The sequence below is a fragment of the Heliangelus exortis genome, chromosome 19, assembly GCF_036169615.1.
Source record: "Heliangelus exortis chromosome 19, bHelExo1.hap1, whole genome shotgun sequence".
Lineage (NCBI taxonomy): Eukaryota > Metazoa > Chordata > Aves > Apodiformes > Trochilidae > Heliangelus > Heliangelus exortis.
The window spans coordinates 10,126,098-10,141,818 of NC_092440.1; the positions used below are offsets into that span (position 1 = coordinate 10,126,098).

Here is a 15,721-nt window from a genome sequence, read left to right on the forward strand (position 1 = left end):
GAAAAGCAAAACTGAAAACTAGGTAAGAACTCTAGAAAATCAAACTGCCATCTTTGCCAAATGCTTCTGATCCACATTGGTCAGCGTGGAATAAACAGTATTATCTGAAATGTTATGTTACTTAATAGAAGAAGGCTTTTCTCACTTTATATGCCTTTTAATATGTTATACCCTTCATGCAGAAATATTCCTTAAGGCATAACTTTTCTTCTACCAACAATCTCTTTTTAATCTCATTTAAGAAAATTCCTCTTTATGTAAGAGTGAGAAAATAAAGCAGCCCCAGTTTACAGACTTGGATATTTAAGACAATTAAGAAATATGTGCTTTCTTTCATTAAAGTCCCCAGTCAATATTTATTTAGGTTATTTATCTGTTCTCAGGGGGAAGGAGGGCAACCCTTCAAGTTATCTTAAAAATAGATACTGTCAAAGTGCTTACTTAATAGCAATATTTATAGTCTTTCTAGGGCTTCAAAGAAGTAGAATTAAAAGACACAAAGCAATGCTAACTTGAACCAAAAATAGTCTTCTGCATTTGAGACTACAAATGTCTATAATAGCAAACTCAAGGTTCAGTGCTACTTTTTCTAACACTAGAGTCAGAGGTAACATCAGCAGCAGAACAGTCAGAATTTAAAATCAAACTGAACTGCATTTAAAAGCCCTCTGAAAAAGTCAGTCCTCATTACAAAGCAGAATGAGGAGTTGTGCAGCAGACCTTATGTGAATAGGAGTTGCCTCTGCTAACACTCCTCACAACAAACTGCACAGTATGGGGGCTTGATATTTCTCTAATTACATAATTTACACAAAATCTGTCTGCAGTGCCAATTACTTGGCACAAAAGAATTGAAATGGGAACATGGAAAAACCCCTCCAAGAGGTATTTTCTGCTGAAGTCAGCTATTTGCAGAACAGTATGTTCTGTAGGTTAATAGACTTTTTTTCTTGATCTCACCCTGCTACCCCTAAGGACAGCCAGTCAAAATAAATGATCCTGCTTAATAAAAGCTAAAACCCAAAACATTCACCATCTCTGAAACATTCCCCCTAAAAAGCCTTTGAGTATATAAGCTTCATTATGGCACACTAAATTATGCAGAAAATCTCTGCACTAAAATGACAATTACAGTTTAACTATAACCAAGCCTGAATGATCCAAGGCTTAAGCTTCCCAAATGCACAGCAGCAAACCAGCAAGAAGAAAATGCACAGGCAATGACCAGAATAGGTGAGGTGCATGCAGAATAAAAGCTTCACCTGAAATAGATCCCAGAAGGACACTGCTCTTTATGTGTTTGTAGACATACTCATAGCTTTCAGCCTTGAGTGGGGATCCTGTAGACAGGATAGTGTGGAGTGTTTGGAGATTGTGTGTTTCACCTTAAAAAGCAGGAAACCAACAAAATTGGTTAAGGTAGAATTTTTACAAGAGTTTTTAACTATTTGTCACTACAATCCAGAATAAGGAAAGGGCTTTGTGACAAGATGAAAGGCCAGAACCTGGAGAGGAAAGGCAGGAGGGAAGACAGGAAAGATTCAAGAGCTTTTTGAAGCTTACATGGTTTTAAATTTTTCTCTTGTAGCACAGCCAGCCACTTGGCACCCGTTCCAAGGATGGTGATCCTAGAGGAAAAAAAGTTTAAATGTTTTGCATACTTAAATATGCTAAAATTCTAACGGCCTTCAATTCTCACTGCAGTAAACAGAGGCTGTAGGCACTCAGTACATTGATTAGTCAAGCAATACAGTCTCAGAAAGCTTTAAGTGCAAGGCACATCCTCTGGAGCAATCAAATTATTCAGATCACATGTCACTTCTGCAGCTTTGAAACTTATAATTAAATCTTTAAATATTAAACAAAGCTTTCCCACCTCGTGGAAAACGTTCACTTTCATTTACAGAAATGCCTAACTGCAGAGCACTCCAAAGACATCACAAGATGTTATAACATTTACTTCATTAATGGGCCATAATTGCCACTGAGCTGTTAATACAGAACTGCTCCCTTGTTACACTCCTACATATACAAATTTGCCATTTCAGGCCACAGTTTAACAAAGAATACTTCACTCTGACCACAGAAGCCAGTGATTTCCTCTTAGATACCTGCCTGAGAGTTGCAGGTGCCTACCTGAGCAGGAAACTTGGCTTTTTGGAAAAAGTGTATTTAGAGCTCTCCAATACAACATAATTAAAACTTGAAATAAAGGTTATACCCCTTTCCCCACTCCATCAATGGAAGTGCTACTTTAATGTTTCAGCAAATCTTTTTCCCTGCCTTCTGCTTATTTATTTTATATTACAGCAATAAAGTCACTCAAGAAAATGCATAGGGAAAGATAAGGATAAGGGCTACAGTCTGAGTGTACAGATCATGGGCAACACATTCATCATCAGAACTTAAACTAAGGTGGTGCTGTATTTGCCTTTATTCTGCAGGCAAGATGGAAGGTAGAAGAGCTCGAGATAATATAGTTTCATTCCCAGATTAGAAAATTTCAAGTCTATTAAAGTCTTCCTTTGCCATTTAAGTGAATGGATGACAGCCCCAGAGGCTTCCACCTCTTGGACAAGGACAGGCCAGTTGGACATTGGTGCACAGAGCAATTTATCAGGTACATGGGAACAGCTCCATGAGAGCCCACAGAAGTACACAGCTCCCTCAGTTACCATGCACCACAATCCTGTCAACTATTTTTACCCTTCTGTAATATCTTTCTTTCATGCTTCAAATTACTGCATATTCTTCAGGTAGAATACATAATCTTTCTTTCTTTAAGCTCTTTGTCACTTGCTCTATAGCACAGGTAGAGCCTGGTCTCCTATTATTTCCCTCCAAATGTTATATAATTGGCGGATGATGACTAAATACAGTTCAGAGATGGAACTGATGTCCACTGAAGTAATTCTTGTAATGCAGAACAAGATATCTTGATGACACTATTAAGAATATGCTACCTGAAGGGCAAACATGGGGCATCTTTAGAGCTGTAAGGTAGTCTTAACATGTTGAAGCCTTTTTTTTTTTTTAAATATGTAACATATGAGTGAGTTGGGAACAGACTGCATTATGAAGTACCACACAGATGGCCACCACTTTTAGCACCAGATTATAGAAGTGAGACATGCAGACACATTTCAGTTATCTTCACTTACTTCTGGCATGTAGAAACAACACTTAAAAATAAGCTGTGTTACTTCGATTCTAAATTTTTGCCTGTTGTTCTCCTGGGGGTTTTTTTTGGGTGGGAGGTAGGAGGTGTCTTAAGTTTATGGTTTTGGTTTGTATTGGTTTTTGTGTTGGAAGCATTCTGACTAGGCATTAACCTTCAAATCATAGCAGCCAGAGACAAAATGTCAGTCTTTAAATATTACATGTCATAAAAGACACTGATGTTTAAATTATTAATTATGAAGAGTCAGAAAGTACATCTTTTGGCATCCACTTTCCACCACAAGTGAATTATTTTCAATTAAAATTTACACCCATTTTATCAGTAAAAAACTCAGATCTACTCCTTACATCCATTTGGTAAAACAAACTTACCAAAAAAATAAACCAAGTTTCACCAGTGTACAAAGTTAAATACCTGCACAGGATTTTACAGCTGCTTATCCAGTACCTATCATTTCTCTAGGCTTCCAGAGAGGGCACTGTGACCATTTTAAGACACAAAGGACTGAGCTCAACAATTAAAGAGCTTAAGAGGAAGAAATAGGTATTATACATTAAAAAGCAAAATATTAAAATATAAGCAACCCTGCCAAGTCTTTCCAGTCAATTTATGTCTAAGTCAAAGTGATATATTGAGTCTTATGCTAAGCTGCTTGGAATAAAGGACTCTTATTTTCTATGTTCTGAATGTGCTCAGCAATTGTTCTTCAGATTGCTTCTAATTTCTGCATTTTGAAAAGGCTGCTCTTGAAAACTGATTATTGAACCAAAAGTCTGTTTGCCCAGAATCCAAATACTTGACTCAAATTTGAAGCAACCAGCTCTTTGTCTCTTCTGCACTCTCTCTCAAACATTTTGGTACAAAATTTTAAAAATTACTTCTACCCAAGGCTAAGCAAAAAAAAAAAAAAAAAAGTCATGCTGTATAGTAGTTTCTGATCAAGGTAATAACACTTTTAATGAGGTTGCTTTTATGCAGGCATCATAACAAGAACTAAAACCATTGTCCTTCCATTTAATGTTGTCTACATACCCTAGTCTGTCAGTCAAGTCCCAGAGCACATTTGGAGATGGAACTAGAGGAGATCCATCATACAGGACCACTGAAGCTCCTGTAGCAAGTGCAGTCACTAACCAATTCCACATCATCCAACCAGTCTGGAAAAGAGAAAATACCTAAATTAGTTTCTAATCTTTGACAGCTACAGCAACTAGAAACTGGTGGACAGGTGTAGCTTTTGACAGTTTTCCTGCTTTAAGAAACTGTTAAGCCAACACCTCAGTTTATGCCCATGCCTGCTTTTTACATCTAGTTGTATTATTTAGGAATCAGAAAGTAAGGAATATCAGAAAATAAGGCTGAAGAACAGTTTATCTTCTCACCTGTCCCAAGACTGGATCAGCTATTTTAGATCTTCATCTGACTTACGCTTACAAATACCTAATCATTTTCTTTATACAGCATCAGAAAAAAAGCCACATAACTGAACCCTTAAAGTTTTCCTTTACTGTAGAGCTATGCAGCTTCTTTTCTGCCCACCAAGCCTTGCACAATTCAGGAAGGTGCAGCACATTTTGCAGGTGATATTGAGGAGGCAGATCAATAAACTTAAGAGAATGTAAAAATCAATGCATTTTCCCCATTAATTAGATTAGAAACTTTTAACATGAGTTTAACCTCCCATCAGAAAGGTCCCTGATGCTTTTTATTATTCCAGCTGTTGCAGAACAACTAAAGCCACATAAAAATGTATTTGTAGATCTTTATAAGAAAAAATTGTGTTTAAAATGTCTTAATAAGCCACACTTACTGTTGTATAGTACATAATAATGTCATTGCTGGTCATGTTGCCATGAAGAATGTGTTCCTTCAGGTGCTGTATTAATGTACCCTGCAAAAACAGTACAAGAAAAATAAGTTCACAGAAATGAAAAGCAGAACTCTGACAGCACATGAAGGCTTCACAAAACCTAGTGCTGCTAGTTCTTCACAGGATGAACTCCAGGATTTCAGGCATTTCCTTTCACCACAGCTGATGCAAATCCCAAAACCTATCTACAGTAGCAGCAATTGCGCTCTACATTTTCCTCATACAACCTTTCAACCTCACACTAGACCTCAGCAAATCCCACTCTACCTCACTTGTAACCCATGGAATATGTAACATCCTTCACCTCCTACTCTGGTCAGAGTTGCAGTACTCCATGCAGGCTATAATTTTAACAACATGCTTTTATCAGTCAGATTTTAAGATAAGTCCTTTGACAGAGTTTCATTTTCAATATATTGAAGCAACTGGGAGCTGCTATCAGCTGCAGCAACATTAACACTATTTATCCCAACTATCTATTGAGATCTAAAAAACAAAAGAGCTAACTATGGACATCTCTTGAAGACTAGCAGTGTAAAAAAAGTTCACTGCTCAGAGAATCAATATGAAAAATAATGTATTTAAATATATTACTTCCTTTTCTCCTTTGTTGGAAAGCCTGAAGTACCTTTTTGAAGTACCATCTAAGCATCACTTAGGAGAGCATAACTTAGGATAAATATATTTACAAACTAATTCACTAAATCACTTCACTGCAGTGACAAATTAATGTCGTTGGTTTTATTATAAAGATGAGTTTATAAAATAGAGTTAACAGAATTCTTAAGTCTCATAAGCATGAAACCAGATTTATGCTGAAAGAAAACAGATTACAGATAAATATTTGAAATGAAAAAGTAGAGTTGTATAATTAGCACATGCTTCGGGAGAAAAGGCAGAACACATTGAATAAAAATAAAGGAGTAAATCTTTTTTCTTTGCAAGTCGAAGGAACCAGGTCTGAATTCACCTGATGATGTTTGAAGACACTATGCTGTCCCAATGCTGCCACCTAGCTACAGCTACCAACAGCTGCATTTAAAGATAAAAAAACCGATTTTTAGAGACACTTGTGTCCAACAATTAAGTTGCCAATAGAATTGCAGGTGTCAATTATTCTACTTACAAAAGTAAGCACAATACCTCTGGAGAATCTCAAAGGGCCACATATAGTAGTGAAATTAGATTTAAAAGTTGGCTATTTCACAGCTTTGCAACCAAAAGGAAGTTTTTAACAATGACTTTAGATAAAGGCTATGAACTATTCCCCTGCAAAGTCTGGTAACTCAGTCTGGAAACAAAGGTACGGTGGTGGAAAGCGTAGCTGTTGTAAAGAGCTTACAGCCCAAGATGCTCTCTCAAGTTTATTTATAGGAATTGTATGACCCACACAATAAATCCTAAGTGGTTTTTTGCCTTTCCTGACAGATGAGGCAGCTGATAAAAGCTTACTGGCCTGCCTGTCTTCACTGAGTTTAATATACAGCCAATAAAGTGCTGAGCACCTGGAGTGCCAAAAAAAAAAAAAAAAAAAAAATAAAAATCAGTAGGCACTGCTGCTCCTGAGCTACATCATCAGCACCTGAGGGACCTGAGCTGAACAGTTACACAGCTGAGAGCAAGAGCTCCTCATGGCTTCTGGCCCTGCTCTCCAACCAGTGTTCTCTGTGGTGTTCAGAAAGAGTCAGAGCATGAAAAATCCTCAGAGGAATTGCCTACAGTTACAAGAGAAGTCTGTAACAGAGCAGCTATTTAAACCCAGGTCTTACAAGTATTTAAGATGGAGAGAAATGAGCTGATCAGGACTTTACAAAACAACTCTTTAGGCAGGAGTATCTGAAAAGGAGCCTGTCTGGGTGGGGCAAAAAGAACACTTTTAGGAGTTCAGAACTCTTCACTAATGTTTTTCAAGAATTAGAAAGATTTCCAATTTATGTAGCGCACCCAATGGTTCAATACTATAGAGCTTCACTTCTAAGACCAGAAAAATCTTACTCCCTCTTAGGCACTACTTTTTAAACCATCTCCCAATACTGGGCTTAATTTTCATTATTTACCTAAGTCATTTCACTGTGTGTCAAGAAAACAGTATTTGGAGAAAAACAGACCTGAAGCATACTGAAGAATTAGATAAACTGAGCTGTGCACTTCAAGCAAGCTGCCTATTGGCATCTCTAGTATCAGTACAGTAACAAAGCAGCATTGAAGCTCACTGCAAATAAGCAATAATCAAAATGTCTCTGCTCAAATGTCATTTCTTCTTGCATTTTTAACTATTACAACCAATTCATCTGAGGCTAGAAAATAAGGCAGAGACCATGGACTATTTCTGCTTTTGTTAAAAAATTTTTTTTAAAAAAAGAGAATCCTCCTGTTAATTACAGTGGAAACAAGATTAAGCCAAGAAGAAACAGAGGAACCCAATCAAGTGTGCAGAAAACATCTAAGAATTTCTTTGCATGGATTTTATTGTAGGCTCTGTTCAAACTGACACACAAAATGCATGCAAACCAAAGAAGCCTCTGATGCAACCATTTGCTTCAAGGCCAAGGCCAGAGTTGTTAGCACCAGGATATAAAGAAAAAAGTCACCCTCCAATGCAGGCATTACAGAGCTGCTCAGTGGGAACACAATCATCGTAAATAACATACCACCTTCAACAAACCATCACATTCTCTCCTCCCCAGCAAGGATGAGTAGTCTGTACCCAAACTCTAAGATAAGTCCATGAACTGAAAAACTGATTCAGATTGAGAGCAGAGGTATGAGATCAAGCTAAGCAGGCATACAGGTAACACAGGAAGAGAAAGGACTACAGATAATTGTACTAATTTTATGATCTACATATGTGTTTCTGATCTCCCTACTGTTTATTGGGCATTGCTGAAGAAAACACCTCCTCTATTTTTACTGATTCATCTCTGCAAATCCTTATCCAGTTTAAAAGCCAGCACAGCTGCAAAACTGCTGTCTAATTTCACAGTATTACTCCTTTCTTGCTCAAGAAGTTTTGTGTCCCAAATAATTTGATGTCATATGCTGCCTGGTATGGTCCCCTATTGATGACACATAAAGCAGTGTTTACAGGATCCGTGGGATTTGCCTGTGGGCAAACCCTCTGGTCCTTTCCATCAAAGAGAGGCAACAATGTACACACCATGGGCAAAACAAAGTGATCCTGCCCTACACAGCTCTACAGCAAGTCTAGCATGATGGGTATCCTGACTTGCAGAGCAAATAGAAACAATGGGCTCTGCCTAACAGCTGGGCAGTTTCATTTATACAAGTTGGGAGAAACATTCTAGACAAAACATTCTGCCTGCCTTAAGACAAAGCTATGCCTTTTGTTTGGGGCTATACTAATAGTAGAGTTAAAGTTTTAGCACTGTGTCTGACTGGGGAGCCATTTCCTGAACTTTGCCTAGAACAACTTTTAGATCACAAAGAGTAAACAGAAATTATGTGAGCACAAGCAATTTTGGCAGCAGCATCATCATCTATACCTTCACTCACAAAAAGGCACTGCCTAAAGCAAAGCTTCCATACAAAGCAAAACCTACTCCCACCCAAACTGACAGCCAACCTTCTGGCTTCCTTCCTTAAAAAAAAAATAAAATTGATGAGGATGACATGCTCTAAATTGATAAATGGAGTGAGTAAAGCTTAAGGTCAAAATTTAGATAATTAAAACTGCAAGCTCCCTATGGGCCTCAACTTGACAGTCTCCAAACAGCAGCTCCAAGCACCCAATTCAAGTTCTTTGGCCTTTCTTCAAGCATCAGTTGGGCCAGTTCTGCTAGGGATTTTGTGACAACTTTGTTCCCAAGAAATAGCTGAAATCTCCAAGAGGTCTCCACGCCAGTCTCTAACCCATTACATCCATATTAATGCATACTCTTTCAACCAGTCACTTAGAAAGTTTCATTGCAAGTTACTGAAAAGCAATCAGTTCTTCCTTCAAGTACATTATGACATGATCCTGTTAAAGAAAAAATGTGACCCAGGTAGTTAAATATGGATAGTGCAGCTTCAGGAGGGAAAACATACCCCTGCTGAATGAACCATACATTTTGGTGCCCCTGTGGTGCCTGATGAATACATAATGAAGAGAGGATGACTGAAAGGCAGCTGTTCAAACTCCAGCTGAGGGGCCTGGTCTCCTTTCCCAGTAGCAAGGAAGTCTTCTAAAAAGACACTGTGTAAGAGAAGAATGAAGGAGTATTTCAATTTATTTTTTTAAGCATTACCCCAGCCCATACATAAGATAACCTTCAAATCTAACAGCTCCTTTTTACTCTTGCTAGTCTTTGAATTGCTAATTATTCTGTTTCCTCGTTTTGAAATTTTAAAAAGTGTAACAGAGAAGTAACAACAAAAATAAGCCAATTAATCTGCACCTATGATCATTTCCGGTCTTAACAGCTCAAACCATACTAGAACAATCTGGCTCTCAACATGAAGTATGGAAGTCAACCACTTCCAAAAGGTATCTAACTTATGTAATCCAGACCAGTAAATAAGCCAAACATTTGTCATTTGAAGTGACATTTCTCTAAAAATGTCACTTCAATTATTAATCTCTCATTTCTGGAAGCCACTTTCTTCTCCCTGCTATATTTAAGTTTTTTCTTCAGTTTTAGAACCAGTAAAACCAACACTGGTTTTGTCAAAGCAAAACATCTGCAGCAACAAACTACCTCAGTTTTCAGTACAAAGCTGGACCCACATAAGAAATCTGGCTAAATCTTAGCTTTTGTAAGGTCAAGAGGTCAAGCAATTTCAATTGTTATCTTCTACCTAGTTAGGATAGTCAAAGCTCAAAAGCTCCCCCTTACCTGTTTGAAATCTTAGAAATATCTATGGTTTCTCTTGAGGAGACATATGGAATCACCACAACTTTTTTAATATCTGGAAGCCCTAGAGCAAAGAAGAAAAAAAAATCTTACACTCAATTATATAAACAAAAGATTTTTTTGTATTACTGCATCTTACGAGTGTAATAAAATAAGTAACATAAATCTGATGCATGTAGTATTAGATATTAATATTAAAACCCCAGAAACTCTTACCTAAGATTTCCTCAAAATTGCCAGCCTTTTAAAAAATACATGTGTAAGTCTGCAAGCTTTAGCACTGCAATAGCTCTTCATTTGTCTTCAGCAGCACTCCACTTGGGCTTAAAAAACTGGTATCATCAGTCCCTGTTCCCCCACTTATGCTACTAACTTATGATGTATTTAAGCTAAGCTAGCAAAAAACTGCTAGAATTACACAGAAGACTGGTTAGATTTTACTCAAATTTTCTGAAATTCTAAGTGGCCACAGAGATACTGTAAAGAGGAAGGAGAGCAACAAACCATCACTTTTTGAGGCAGTGCAGGCTTTGAGCTACAGTATCTAAGAGTAGATGACATGCAGTGAAATACCTTTCACCACACTATGGAGCTTTTCCAGGTGGTTATGTTCTTTGCCATTATATATAACAGCTTCAACAGAGAAGATGAGCTTTGGCTGAATTTGGGAAAATCTGTCCAGTACACCCTAGGGACAAAGAGAAAAACAAGTTTAAAAAACATAATTAAATGTGACAGTAGTAAAATTTACTTGATGCAAATCTTAATTCAAGCAAAAAATAAGGACTAGAATAAGGAACAGAGGAGAACTGCTAGAAGACTTCCTGCTTGTCTTTCACCCACCCAAGATCTTCAAAATGCAACAGGTTTGTAACCCTTTATTTAATGATTCACAAGTATATGAACCAATAACAAAATCATAACAGGTTACAGAACATTCACTCAAGGATAGAGTTCACAAAACTATCCAAGCAGTTAAAAATTCACTTTGAGAATCAGTCTTGAAAACTCATCTAAAGAGGATAAGCACATAACTGATGTGAGCAAGAGTTTGGCTGTGGATTTACTTGCAGGTCCTGTCTGCACCTGCAGGCAAGGGGCTTGGATGCCCCTGCAAACTTCCTCCCAGGCTGCTTTGACAGACGATGCATTTCTCATATTCAAATGCTAAATTTTTAGGTGTCTCCTCCAGCTTACATTATTTTGAGGAATTTTCCATGGCTGTCATCATAATGGAGAGAAAAAGCCTTCTGGTATTTTATTTTTTTTCCAGGTACACTGCATCCAGCCACCTACCAGAAATGGATGTTTTTATATTCAACAGCCAGAAGCAAATCTTTTAGTAAAAGCTCTCAGCACACAGTAATGTTCATCCCTCTCTAGCTACATTACTTTAAACATTAAGAACTACAAGATTATGCAATACTGTAAAATTGTCAGCTACCTGTTCAAGAACAGTCTCCTAAATCACGTAGCAAGAATCAGACTACCATCATGTGCTTATTCTTCCCAGCATTCTTTATTATTCTGTCTCTGCTTTGCAGGCAAAATGAGACAAATTATTACTACAAGACAAAAGCATACCAATCAACTAGTCTCTATTAAAATCTTCCTTTCCAAGCTAAGCTGGTCAGGGTTCAAGAAAGCCTACTGCAAAAGTATAGAGGTCCTGTCCAGACAACCTTGGCTTTTTAGGAAAGCTGACTGAACACAACAGGTTAGGTACAGAGATATGATTAACTATAAATATGCAACTGTCTCTCCAAATCCAAAACTTAACAGCTTTCTCTCCTACCACCCAAAAAAAATTTTCTTTGCCTTGCTTATATCTTAAAAAATGGTGATAATGCACTGTCATCTAACTATGTCAATTAGTTGGAAACAAGAATCACAAAAATGCTTCAGAAGCAGAAGGAGCTTAAGAAGCCCCTAAGGCATTAACTAACAAACATAGAAATGTAGATTTAATTGACACATTAAAGTCTTTCTCTAAGAGAGTACAAAATTGAATTTCCTATGCTCGTAGGTATGTTACTGTACCTACTTCTTGGTACTATTTTCAAAGCACCAGACCAAGCAGCCAAGTTGTGTGTGTGTGTGTGTGTGTGTGTGTGTGTGTGTGTGTGTGTGTATACATCCATGCTGAGCATAGACCACACACTCACCCTTTCCACACTGCCTGATGTCTAAAAACAAAGCCCAGGGAGAAGAGTAAGGTTACTCTAACTGAAGAATCAAAGCTGAAGAAAAGTGTGAAACAGAAACAGAGATGACAACAGTTCTCAGGGTCTTGCTAATCCTGCTAAACACACCCAGTTGGATTCATTAGCACTGGCAGGATAAATCCCACAGGGCAGCCTGGTATGATACAAAGGCAACACAAACAGATGGAACATGTAATTGCTACACTGGAACTTTAATCCAACCAGATGGCTCAGCAAGGAATTGGTTTAAAGAAAAGCTCAGGTATATCAGCTATGGCTGGTTTTATTCTATGAGCCTCAAATCCACGACTGGAAATGGTGCAGGACCCCATGAATGGAGTTTGCCCCAAGGTTGGCAGGGCCCAAAGATTTCCTGCATAGTTCTAAGAGCAGAGTCCTCTTGTAAAGTTGCATAGCCAAGAATTTCTTACGCACAGGCCACAAAATGACCTCCCTATTAATATACAGAAATGAGTAAACAGGGACTAGAGAAATGAAGCAAATGCTGCCAAGAGTCGCATTGTGTGTGGGAGGGAGATTGCAAGCATTCAGGAAATCTGCTGTCAGAGAACCAGCAAAGTCTTTGGATGTGTAGCATTCAGAGGCTGCACTGTGTGGGCAGTTCTGAGATGTGACATTTCTAAGCTTCACAAAACATATACATACAATTGGATTTGAAGTGTTGAAAACCCTACACTACTTCCCCAAACACAAACAAATCCCTCATTTATGTTAACAGGACTAATACCACTGCACAGAAGGAGGAATATTTTTTCCCTGAGTGTGGAAGTCAATATCCCTCAGGACCTCTGCTGCTTTCCTTCAAGATTTTCGTGTTTGAATTCATGCCAACTCATGCTGCCAAGCCAAAGGATCATCAATTACATTGATGGCACTGCTGCTCCAAGGCTAAGTTTCATTAAAAAACTATCACAAAAACTAAATAAAGCTGAGCACTGAAAATAACAGCACAGGAGCATGGACAGAAAATATACCAGCCCTCTGTAATACAAGCAAAATGAGCAATCTTTCTCCAGATAAAAGATCAAATCACATTGCAAAAATACTCCATACTGTCATTTTCTGAGCAAGGAGACAATATTTGTAGAACAGATTGATCATTACATGCTGTAATGATTTTTTTTAATCATTTTTCCCCTGCTACACCCTCCAGTGTAGGTAAATGGAAGGCTGCTGCCCTCTAGTGCTAATCCCCAGATCACAGTCCCATTACTGGAGTTAAACACCGAGATTTTGTGGGTGTGCATGGCAAAAACTTCAGTATTTTCTGTGTTCTGCAATGCACTAAAAGTACATTCTCCAAATACTTTCATGCAAACTCTTGCCTAAGAGAAATCATCAGCACTCCAAGTGATTTGTATTTGTTACTGTTTATGATGTATGCTAAAGACTTTCCAAAGAAAACAGAATATATTCCAAAGCTTTGAGGGCACAATAACATCTGTTTGGACATTATATATTTTTTATCATATTTTACACAAAGCATTTATTCCTACACAAGAGTTAAAATGGTTAGTGATATTAGCCTGAATTTCTTCACCTTGTTAGCAAAATATAAAGCCTTCTGGAAAAGACCAAGTGAGGTGTTGTTCAGTCCAGCCACATGGGAACAGATTGCTGTAACAGAAACTGGAATGTTTGCCTAAGTAGACTGGCAAAAGATTTGGGAAGGAAGGACCAAGCCCCAGACAACACTATTGCATTGTTTGCTCACTTAATTAATAGAATCTCAGACTATGGATTCCATCTGAAAACATCAGTGAGTTTAGCTAAAGATACTCAAATTACTATGCTGAAAGTCACTAAGGGCAACTGGAATCATGGGGTTTCATTCCATTTCTGGTCGCTACAAGAAAAAAAAACTGGTTGTACTTGGCTGTGCCAGGAGGTGGCAGTAAGAGTAAAGTGAAGAGAATCAATCTGCCGCTTGAATTTGTCACCCTCACAGATGTCTGAAACACAGCAATAGCTTTCTTCAGCACACAATACAGCTACTCACGTTAATGCCAAAGTCTGGTGATGTTGAACTCCAGATAGCACCAATACTTGCAGCAGCCAGCATCGCTTCCACCGCGTGAATGCTGTTTGGTAAGTAACCTATGGCAGAATGGAAGAGTTGGATATGGAAGAAAATTAAAAAACCCTCATCTTACAGTAAATATCATGTGTACAACAGCCAGTTTCAGCCAATTTAAGAAATAAAAAATCCTAGACTGAAGCATCCTTGAAAATTTCTCACAAAAATCAGTGTCCGTCTTTAAAAAAGGAACAGTAACACAAGAAATAATTCCATTTATAAAAATATCAATTTTTATACCTACAAGGTTTTTTTCCAATTTAAAAATATTCCTGCTTAATTTTCCTGGGGTTTTTCAGGATAACAGCACACAGGAAAGAACTGGAAGAGAGTAAAGTTTGTGGATTGAATAGGGCACATAAAGACTGAGAATGCAGAGCCATGCAGGGAACAACCAAGTCTGAAGAAACCACCACTGGAAAAGGAACAAGTATCTGGAAGGAAAGATTATAAACACTCAGTTCAAAAGCAGAGATTCAGCTTGACAAAGCTAAACCTTGTCTGGTAGACACTGCAAGAGGGAAAAGAAGGGGGGAAGAAGGGGGGAAGAAGGGGGGAAGAAGGGGGGAAGAAGGGGGGAAGAAGGGGGGAAGAAGGGGGGAAGAAGGGGGGAAGAAGGGGGAAGAAGGGGGGAAGAAGGGGGGAAGAAGGGGGAAGAAGGGGGGAAGAAGGGGGGAAGAAGGGGGGAAGAAGGGGGGAAGAAGGGGGGAAGAAGGGGGGAAGAAGGGGGGAAGAAGGGGGAAGAAGGGGGGAAGAAGGGGGGAAGAAGGGGGGAAGAAGGGGGGAAGAAGGGGGGAAGAAGGGGGAAGAAGGGGGGAAGAAGGGGGGAAGAAGGGGGAAGAAGGGGGGAAGAAGGGGGGAAGAAGGGGGGAAGAAGGGGGAAGAGGGGGAAGAAGGGGGGGAAGAAGGGGGAAGAAGGGGGAAGAAGGGGGAAGAAGGGGGAAGAAGGGGGAAGAAGGGGAAGAAGGGGGAAGAAGGGGGAAGAAGGGGGAAGAAGGGGGAAGAAGGGGGAAGAAGGGAAGAAGGGGGAAAAAGGGGGAAAAAGGGGGAAAAAGGGGGAAAAAGGGGAAAAAGGGGAAAAAGGGGAAAAAGGGGAAAAAGGGGAAAAAGGGGAAAAAGGGGAAAAAGGGGAAAAAGGGGAAAAAAGGGAAAAAAGGGGAAAAAAAGGGGAAAAAAGGGGAAAAAAGGGGAAAAAAGGGGAAAAAAGGGGAAAAAAGGGGAAAAAAGGGGAAAAAAGGGGGAAAAAAGGGGAAAAAAGGGGAAAAAGGGGAAAAAGGGGAAAAAGGGGAAAAAGGGGAAAAAAAAAAGGGGAAAAAAGGGGAAAAAAGGGGAAAAAAGGGGAAAAAAGGGGAAAAAAGGGGAAAAAAGGGGAAAAAAAGGGGAAAAAAGGGGAAAAAAGGGGAAAAAAGGGGAAAAAAAGGGGAAAAAAGGGGAAAAAAGGGGAAAAAAGGGGAAAAAAGGGGAAAAAAGGGGAAAAAAGGGGAAAAAAGGGGAAAAAAGGGGAAAAAAGGGGAA

At 38.8% G+C, this 15,721-nt stretch overlaps 1 protein-coding gene across 2 annotated transcripts in view; it reads right to left on the reverse strand.

The window, feature by feature from the left end:
• The window catches only part of AACS (acetoacetyl-CoA synthetase), a 103,673-nt gene that overhangs the window by 76,210 nt on the left and 11,742 nt on the right, over window positions 1-15,721 (reverse strand). For both annotated transcript variants that reach the window (XM_071763707.1, XM_071763706.1), the window contains exons 5-12: window positions 14,129-14,226; window positions 10,478-10,592; window positions 9,887-9,968; window positions 9,099-9,246; window positions 4,992-5,072; window positions 4,214-4,338; window positions 1,564-1,628; window positions 1,263-1,385 (exon numbers count right to left, since the gene is read on the reverse strand). In XM_071763707.1, the coding sequence (XP_071619808.1) occupies window positions 1,263-1,385; window positions 1,564-1,628; window positions 4,214-4,338; window positions 4,992-5,072; window positions 9,099-9,246; window positions 9,887-9,968; window positions 10,478-10,592; window positions 14,129-14,226 (837 nt within the window). The remainder of the gene's footprint in view (window positions 1-1,262; window positions 1,386-1,563; window positions 1,629-4,213; window positions 4,339-4,991; window positions 5,073-9,098; window positions 9,247-9,886; window positions 9,969-10,477; window positions 10,593-14,128; window positions 14,227-15,721) is intronic.